Below are 9,773 nucleotides of genomic sequence, written 5' to 3' on the forward strand. Positions count from 1 at the left end.
AGTCAAGAGAGTCCTAACTCTCTAAGGGTGTTATTGATGCACTGAGTCAAGAGTCCGTCCTAACTCTCTAAGGGTGTTATTGATGCACTGATTCAAGAGTCCGTCCTAACTCTCTAAGATTGTTATTGATGCACTGAGTCAAGGGTCCGTCCTAACTCTCTAAGGGTGTTATTGATGCACTGAGTCAAGGGTCCGTAATAACTCTCTAAGATTGTTATTGATGCACTGAGTCAAGAGTCCGTCCTAACTCTCTAAGATTGTTATTGATGCACTGAGTCAAGGGTCCGTCCTAACTCTCTAAGATTGTTAATGATGCACTGAGTCAAGAGTCCGTCCTAACTCTCTAAGGGTGTTATTGATGCACTGAGTCAAGAGTCCGTCCTAACTCTCTAAGGGTGTTATTGATGCACTGAGTCAAGAGTCCGTCCTAACTCTCTAAGGGTGTTATTAATGCACTGAGTCAAGAGTCCGTCCTAACTCTCTAAGGGTGTTATTGATGCACTGAGTCAAGAGTCCGTCCTAACTCTCTAAGGGTGTTATTGATGCACTGAGTCAAGGGTCCGTCCTAACTCTCTAAGGGTGTTATTGATGCACTGAGTCAAGAGTCCGTCCTAACTCTCTAAGATTGTTATTGATGCACTGAGTCAAGAGTCCGTCCTAACTCTCTAAGATTGTTATTGATGCACTGAGTCAAGGGTCCGTCCTAACTCTCTAAGGGTGTTATTGATGCACTGAGTCAAGGGTCCGTCCTAACTCTCTAAGATTGTTATTGATGCACTGAGTCAAGGGTCCATCCTCTCTAAGATTGTTATTGATGCACTGAGTCAAGGGTCTGTCCTAACTCTCTAAGATTGTTATTGATGCACTGAGTCAAGGGTCCGTCCTAACTCTCTAAGGGTGTTATTGATGCACTGAGTCAAGGGTCCGTCCTAACTCTCTAAGGGTGTTATTGATGCACTGAGTCAAGAGTCCGTCCTAACTCTCTAAGATTGTTATTGATGCACTGAGTCAAGGGTCCGTCCTAACTCTCTAAGGGTGTTATTGATTCACTGAGTCAAGGGTCCGTCCTAACTCTCTAAGGGTGTTATTGATGCACTGAGTCAAGAGTCCGTCCTAACTCTCTAAGATTGTTATTGATGCACTGAGTCAAGGGTCCGTCCTAACTCTCTAAGATTGTTATTGATGCACTGAGTCAAGAGTCCGTCCTAACTCTCTAAGGGTGTTATTGATGCACTGAGTCAAGAGTACGTCCTAACTCTCTAAGATTGTTTTTGATGCACTGAGTCAAGAGTCCGTCCTCTCTCTAAGATTGTTATTGATGCACTGAGTCAAGAGTCCGTCCTAACTCTCTAAGATTGTTATTGATGCACTGAGTCAAGAGTCCGTCCTAACTCTCTAAGGGTGTTATTGATGCACTGAGTCAAGAGTCCGTCCTAACCCTCTAAGGGTGTTATTGATGCACTGAGTCAAGAGTCCGTCCTAACTCTCTAAGATTGTTATTGATGCACTGAGTCAAGAGTCCGTCCTAACTCTCTAAGGGTGTTATTGATGCACTGAGTCAAGAGTCCGTCCTAACTCTCTAAGGGTGTTATTAATGCACTGAGTCAAGAGTCCGTCCTAACTCTCTAAGGGTGTTATTGATGCACTGAGTCAAGAGTCCGTCCTAACTCTCTAAGGGTGTTATTGATGCACTCAGTCAAGGGTCCGTCCTAACTCTCTAAGGGTGTTATTGATGCACTGAGTCAAGAGTCCGTCCTAACTCTCTAAGATTGTTATTGATGCACTGAGTCAAGAGTCCGTCCTAACTCTCTAAGATTGTTATTGATGCACTGAGTCAAGGGTCCGTCCTAACTCTCTAAGGGTGTTATTGATGCACTGAGTCAAGAGTCCGTCCTAACTCTCTAAGATTGTTATTGATGCACTGAGTCAAGGGTCCGTCCTAACTCTCTAAGGGTGTTATTGATTCACTGAGTCAAGGGTCCGTCCTAACTCTCTAAGGGTGTTATTGATGCACTGAGTCAAGAGTCCGTCCTAACTCTCTAAGATTGTTATTGATGCACTGAGTCAAGGGTCCGTCCTAACTCTCTAAGATTGTTATTGATGCACTGAGTCAAGAGTCCGTCCTAACTCTCTAAGGGTGTTATTGATGCACTGAGTCAAGAGTCCGTCCTAACTCTCTAAGGGTGTTATTGATGCACTGAGTCAAGAGTCCGTCCTAACTCTCTAAGATTGTTTTTGATGCACTGAGTCAAGAGTCCGTCCTCTCTCTAAGATTGTTATTGATGCACTGAGTCAAGAGTCCGTCCTAACTATCTAAGATTGTTATTGATGCACTGAGTCAAGAGTCCGTCCTAACTCTCTAAGGGTGTTATTGATGCACTGAGTCAAGAGTCCGTCCTAACTCTCTAAGGGTGTTATTGATGCACTGATTCAAGAGTCCGTCCTAACTCTCTAAGATTGTTATTGATGCACTGAGTCAAGGGTCCGTCCTAACTCTCTAAGGGTGTTATTGATGCACTGAGTCAAGGGTCCGTCCTAACCCTCTAAGATTGTTATTGATGCACTGAGCCAAGAGTCCGTCCTAACTCTCTAAGGGTGTTATTGATGCACTGAGTCAAGAGTCCGTCCTAACTCTCTAAGATTGTTATTGATGCACTGAGTCAAGAGTCCGTCCTAACTCTCTAAGGGTGTTATTGATGCACTGAGTCAAGAGTCCGTCCTAACCCTCTAAGGGTGTTATTGATGCACTGAGTCAAGAGTCCATCCTAACTCTCTAAGATTGTTATTGATGCACTGAGTCAAGAGTCCGTCCTAACCCTCTAAGGGTGTTATTGATGCACTGAGTCAAGGGTCCGTCCTAACTCTCTAAGATTGTTATTGATGCACTGAGTCAAGAGTCCGTCCTAACTCTCTAAGATTGTTATTGATGCACTGAGTCAAGGGTCCGTCCTAACTCTCTAAGATTGTTAATGATGCACTGAGTCAAGAGTCCGTCCTAACTCTCTAAGGGTGTTATTGATGCACTGAGTCAAGAGTCCGTCCTAACTCTCTAAGGGTGTTATTGATGCACTGAGTCAAGAGTCCGTCCTAACTCTCTAAGGGTGTTATTAATGCACTGAGTCAAGAGTCCGTCCTAACTCTCTAAGGGTGTTATTGATGCACTGAGTCAAGAGTCCGTCCTAACTCTCTAAGGGTGTTATTGATGCACTGAGTCAAGGGTCCGTCCTAACTCTCTAAGGGTGTTATTGATGCACTGAGTCAAGAGTCCGTCCTAACTCTCTAAGATTGTTATTGATGCACTGAGTCAAGAGTCCGTCCTAACTCTCTAAGATTGTTATTGATGCACTGAGTCAAGGGTCCGTCCTAACTCTCTAAGGGTGTTATTGATGCACTGAGTCAAGGGTCCGTCCTAACTCTCTAAGATTGTTATTGATGCACTGAGTCAAGGGTCCATCCTCTCTCTAAGATTGTTATTGATGCACTGAGTCAAGGGTCTGTCCTAACTCTCTAAGATTGTTATTGATGCACTGAGTCAAGGGTCCGTCCTAACTCTCTAAGGGTGTTATTGATGCACTGAGTCAAGGGTCCGTCCTAACTCTCTAAGGGTGTTATTGATGCACTGAGTCAAGAGTCCGTCCTAACTCTCTAAGATTGTTATTGATGCACTGAGTCAAGGGTCCGTCCTAACTCTCTAAGGGTGTTATTGATTCACTGAGTCAAGGGTCCGTCCTAACTCTCTAAGGGTGTTATTGATGCACTGAGTCAAGAGTCCGTCCTAACTCTCTAAGATTGTTATTGATGCACTGAGTCAAGGTCCGTCCTAACTCTCTAAGATTGTTATTGATGCACTGAGTCAAGAGTCCGTCCTAACTCTCTAAGGGTGTTATTGATGCACTGAGTCAAGAGTACGTCCTAACTCTCTAAGATTGTTTTTGATGCACTGAGTCAAGAGTCCGTCTCTCTCTAAGATTGTTATTGATGCACTGAGTCAGAGTCCGTCCTAACTCTCTAAGATTGTTATTGATGCACTGAGTCAAGAGTCCGTCCTAACTCTCTAAGGGTGTTATTGATGCACTGAGTCAAGAGTCCGTCCTAACCCTCTAAGGGTGTTATTGATGCACTGAGTCAAGAGTCCGTCCTAACTCTCTAAGATTGTTATTGATGCACTGAGTCAAGGGTCCGTCCTAACTCTCTAAGGGTGTTATTGATGCACTGAGTCAAGGGTCCGTCCTAACCCTCTAAGATTGTTATTGATGCACTGAGCCAAGAGTCCGTCCTAACTCTCTAAGGGTGTTATTGATGCACTGAGTCAAGGGTCCGTCCTAACCCTCTAAGATTGTTATTGATGCACTGAGTCAAGGGTCCGTCCTAACTCTCTAAGGGTGTTATTGATGCACTGAGTCAAGAGTCCGTCCTAACTCTCTAAGATTGTTATTGATGCACTGAGTCAAGAGTCCGTCCTAACTCTCTAAGGGTGTTATTGATGCACTGAGTCAAGAGTCCGTCCTAACTCTCTAAGATTGTTATTGATGCACTGAGTCAAGGGTCCGTCCTAACTCTCTAAGGGTGTTATTGATGCACTGAGTCAAGGGTCCGTCCTAACTCTCTAAGGGTGTTATTGATGCACTGAGTCAAGAGTCCGTCCTAACTCTCTAAGGGTGTTATTGATGCACTGAGTCAAGAGTCCGTCCTAACTCTCTAAGGGTGTTATTAATGCACTGAGTCAAGAGTCCGTCCTAACTCTCTAAGGGTGTTATTGATGCACTGAGTCAAGAGTCCGTCCTAACTCTCTAAGATTGTTATTGATGCACTGAGTCAAGAGTCCGTCCTAACTCTCTAAGATTGTTATTGATGCACTGAGTCAAGGGTCCGTCCTAACTCTCTAAGGGTGTTATTGATGCACTGAGTCAAGGGTCCGTCCTAACTCTCTAAGATTGTTATTGATGCACTGAGTCAAGGGTCCATCCTCTCTCTAAGATTGTTATTGATGCACTGAGTCAAGGGTCTGTCCTAACTCTCTAAGATTGTTATTGATGCACTGAGTCAAGGGTCCGTCCTAACTCTCTAAGGGTGTTATTGATGCACTGAGTCAAGGGTCCGTCCTAACTCTCTAAGGGTGTTATTGATGCACTGAGTCAAGAGTCCGTCCTAACTCTCTAAGATTGTTATTGATGCACTGAGTCAAGGGTCCGTCCTAACTCTCTAAGGGTGTTATTGATTCACTGAGTCAAGGGTCCGTCCTAACTCTCTAAGGGTGTTATTGATGCACTGAGTCAAGAGTCCGTCCTAACTCTCTAAGATTGTTATTGATGCACTGAGTCAAGGGTCCGTCCTAACTCTCTAAGATTGTTATTGATGCACTGAGTCAAGAGTCCGTCCTAACTCTCTAAGGGTGTTATTGATGCACTGAGTCAAGAGTACGTCCTAACTCTCTAAGATTGTTTTTGATGCACTGAGTCAAGAGTCCGTCCTCTCTCTAAGATTGTTATTGATGCACTGAGTCAAGAGTCCGTCCTAACTCTCTAAGATTGTTATTGATGCACTGAGTCAAGAGTCCGTCCTAACTCTCTAAGGGTGTTATTGATGCACTGAGTCAAGAGTCCGTCCTAACCCTCTAAGGGTGTTATTGATGCACTGAGTCAAGAGTCCGTCCTAACTCTCTAAGATTGTTATTGATGCACTGAGTCAAGGGTCCGTCCTAACTCTCTAAGGGTGTTATTGATGCACTGAGTCAAGGGTCCGTCCTAACCCTCTAAGATTGTTATTGATGCACTGAGCCAAGAGTCCGTCCTAACTCTCTAAGGGTGTTATTGATGCACTGAGTCAAGGGTCCGTCCTAACCCTCTAAGATTGTTATTGATGCACTGAGTCAAGGGTCCGTCCTAACTCTCTAAGGGTGTTATTGATGCACTGAGTCAAGAGTCCGTCCTAACTCTCTAAGATTGTTATTGATGCACTGAGTCAAGAGTCCGTCCTAACTCTCTAAGGGTGTTATTGATGCACTGAGTCAAGAGTCCGTCCTAACTCTCTAAGATTGTTATTGATGCACTGAGTCAAGGGTCCGTCCTAACTCTCTAAGGGTGTTATTGATGCACTGAGTCAAGGGTCCGTCCTAACTCTCTAAGGGTGTTATTGATGCACTGAGTCAAGAGTCCGTCCTAACTCTCTAAGATTGTTATTGATGCACTGAGTCAAGGGTCCGTTCTAACTCTCTAAGATTGTTATTGATGCACTGAGCCAAGGGCACATTCTAACCTGCTAAGTCAGTGGCTCTCAAACCTCTCCTCAGATGTTCATAATTTTGTGGTAACCCTGAACTAACTCGCCTGACTCACCTAGTAAAGAGTTTGATGATTATTTGACAAGTTGAATCAGATGTGCTAGCTGTGGAATATTTAAAATACACTGGGGTCCCCGAAGAAGGGTTTGAGAACCCCTGCTCTAAGTATGTCCTCAGAGAACCGCTGGTAACATGACCATAACCTAACTGCTCATGAGAAATGCTGTGTTCATGACCAAGTGGGAAGGTGGAAATTGCCATTTGTGAAGTAGTAAATATGAGTTGCATTCACATGCTTTGTCAGCCAGGATCTGCCAGAACTGCCAGTCAGCCAGGATCTGTCGGAACCACCAGTCAGCCAGGATCTGCCAGACTAATCAACCTGCCTGAGCTCCCTCTCAGTCCTGAGCTCCCCCTCAGTCCTGAGCTCCCCCTCAGTCCTGAGCTCCCCCTCAGTCTCGAGCTTCCCTTCAGTCCCGAGCTACCCCTCGGTCCTGAACTTCCTCAGTCGTGAGGCACCCCTCAGTCCAGGTGGGCCCTTTGTTGGGGTTAGTAGGCATGGGTCGGCGGCGAGGGTCGCCAATCAAGGGACGCGAAGAAGGTGGACAGAGACTATGTTGGAATGGGGTCCACGTCCAGCGCTAGAGCCGCCACCGTGGACAGACGCCCACCCAGACCCTCCCCTATGGATTTAGGTGGCGGCCGGGAGTCCGCTCCTTTGGGGGGGGTTACTGTCACGCCCTGGCCTTAGTATTCTGTGTTTTCGTTATTATTTTGGTTAGGCCAGGGTGTGACATGGGGATTTATGTGGTTTGTTTTGTCTGGGGTTGTTTGTGGTTATGGGATTGTGGTTAGAGTAGTACTCTAGGTAAGTCTATGGTTGCCTAGAGTGGTTCTCAATCAGAGGCAGGTGTTTATCGTTGTCTCTGATTGGGAACCATATTTAGGCAGCCATATTCTTTAGGTCTCTTGTGGGTGATTGTTCCTGTCTTTGTGTTTGTGGCACCAGATAGGACTGTTTTGGTTTTTTCACGTTTCTTGTTTTGTAGATTGTTGTATTTTCATCTTTATTAAAGATGTACAAAACTAACCACGCTGCATTTTGGTCCGCCTCTCTTTCACCAGAAGAAAACCTTTACAGTCAGACTATTATAAGTATATAAGTCAGACTATAATAAGTATATAAGTCAGACTATAATAAGTATATAAGTCAGACTATTATAAGTATATAAGTCAGACTATTATAAGTATACAAGCCAGACTATTATAAGTATACAAGCCAGACTATTATAAGTATACAAGCCAGACTATTATAAGTATACAAGCCAGACTATTATAAGTATACAAGCCAGACTATTATAAGCTGTCATGGGCGTCGTCGTGGAAATGACCGGACCAAGGTGCAGCGTGGTGAGAAACAAGAAACAACAAAACGAACATGAAGCTGACTAGGGCGATACAGGCCACTAACAAAGACAACTACCCACAACTAAGGTGGCAAAACAGGCTGCCTAAGTATGATTCCCAATCAGAGACAAAGGTGCGAACTCCGGCCGCAAAACCCGACTTTAAAGGGGAGAGTCCGGGTGGGCATCCCTTACGACGGCAGCTCTGGACATAGACCCCCTTCCGCCTCTGGCTCCCCCCACTTTGGTGGCACCTCTGGTGAGGCGACCCTCATTGCGGGCCCCGGACTGGGGACCCTCGTTGCGGGCCCCGGACTGGGGACCCTCGTTGCGGGCCCCGGACTGGGGACCCTCGCTGCTGGCCCCGGACTGGGGACCCTCGCTGCTGGCCCCGGACTGGGGACCCTCGCTGCTGGCCCCGGACTGGGGACCCTCGCTGCGGGCTCCGGACTGGGGACCCTCGCTGCTGGCTCCGGACTGGGGACCCTCGCTGCGGGCTCCGGACTGGGGACCCTCGCTGCTGGCTCCGGACTGGGGACCCTCGCTGCTGGCCCCGGACTGGGGACCATCGCTGCTGGCCCCGGACTGGGGACCATCGCTGCTGGCCCCGGACTGGGGACCCTCGCTGCTGGCCCCGGACTGGGGACCCTCGCTGCTGGCCCCAGACTGGGGACCCTCGCTGCTGGCCCCGGACTGGGGACCCTCTCTGCGGGCCCCGGACTGGGGACCCTCTCTGCGGGCTCCGGACTGGGGACCCTCGCTGCTGGCCCCGGACTGGGGACCCTCGCTGCTGGCCCCGGACTGGGGACCCTCGCTGCTGGCCCCGGACTGGGGACCCTCTCTGCGGGCTCCGGACTGGGGACCCTCGCTGCTGGCCCCGGACTGGGGACCCTCTCTGCGGGCTCCGGACTGGGGACCCTCACTGCAGGCCCCGGACTGGGGACCGTCGCTGGAGGCCCCGGACTGGCCCATGGAGGAGGCACAGGACTCACCAGGCTGGGGAGACCTACTGGAGATCTGGTGCTTAGACCTTGCACCGCTCCTCTTGGCTGAATGCCCACTTTAGCCCGGCACGTGCAGAGTGCAGGCATAGGATGAACCGGGCTGTCACAGCGCACCGGAGACACAGTGCGCAGAGCCAGCGCAGGACTCACCGGGCTGTGCAGGCGCACTGGAGGTCTGAAGCGTAGAGCTGGCACAAGACGTGCAGGGCTGGGGAGGCGCACAGGAGGCCTGGTGCATGGGGCTGGCACAGTCTTCATCAGACGGTTAGCACGCATCTCAGGACGAGTATGGAGAGCTGACTCAGGTGACATTAAACTGAGGACACGCTCCGTAGTGCCTCATGCACCAACACAACAGCTCTCTCCTAACTCTCTCCTCCAATCTCCCCATCAACTCCTTAACTGTCTCTGCTTCACTCCCCTCCAAGTTCACCTTCTTCTCCCCGACTGGCTCTGGTTCCAACCTCGGCTCCGCCGACTGTCCCAGGTGCCCGCCCCCCAAAAAAAAATAATTTGGGGCTGCCTCTCCTGGCCACGCTGCTTGGTCCCTTGGTGGTGGGTAGTTCTGTCACGGGCGTCATCGTGGAAATGACCGGACTAAGGTGCAGCGTGTCGCCAACAAAACAAGAAAATGTCGCCAACAAAACAAGAAACAAATAAACGACAGTAAAGCTCACTAGGGCTATAGTGCCACTAACAAAGACAACTATCCACAAAATGCAAAGGAAAACAGGCTGCCTAAGTATGATACCCAATCAGAGACAACGATAGACAGCTGTCCCTGATTGAGAACCATACCCGGCCAAAACATAGAAACAGAAAACATAGAAATAAAGAAACTAGAATGCCCACCCTAGTCACACCCTGGCCTACCCAAAATAGGGAATAAAAGCTTCTCTATGGCCAGGGCGTGACATAAGTATAGAAGTTAGACAACTATGAGTATATAAGTCAGGCAATTAATATTAAGTCCATTAAGTCAAAAGTCAGACTATTATAAGCACATAACTCAGACTATTATAAGTATATAAGTCAGACAATTATAAGTATATAAGTTAGACTATTATAAGTATATAAGTTAGA

The 9,773-nt window shown here is 47.8% G+C and overlaps 1 protein-coding gene across 1 annotated transcript in view; it reads right to left on the reverse strand.

Annotated features, from left to right (window-relative positions):
- LOC115116850 (glutamate receptor ionotropic, kainate 2-like) overlaps nt 1–9,271 on the reverse strand; it is a 188,783-nt gene extending 179,512 nt beyond the window's left edge. Inside the window, exons 1-3 of the mRNA XM_065008472.1 lie at nt 9,124–9,271; nt 8,679–8,878; nt 7,941–8,028 (exon numbers count right to left, since the gene is read on the reverse strand). Of these exons, the coding sequence (XP_064864544.1) occupies nt 7,941–8,028; nt 8,679–8,878; nt 9,124–9,271 (436 nt within the window). The remainder of the gene's footprint in view (nt 1–7,940; nt 8,029–8,678; nt 8,879–9,123) is intronic.
- Nucleotides 9,272–9,773: the final 502 nt, after the last annotated feature.

Source organism: Oncorhynchus nerka, linkage group LG24, assembly GCF_034236695.1.
Source record: "Oncorhynchus nerka isolate Pitt River linkage group LG24, Oner_Uvic_2.0, whole genome shotgun sequence".
NCBI classification, from domain to species: domain Eukaryota; kingdom Metazoa; phylum Chordata; class Actinopteri; order Salmoniformes; family Salmonidae; genus Oncorhynchus; species Oncorhynchus nerka.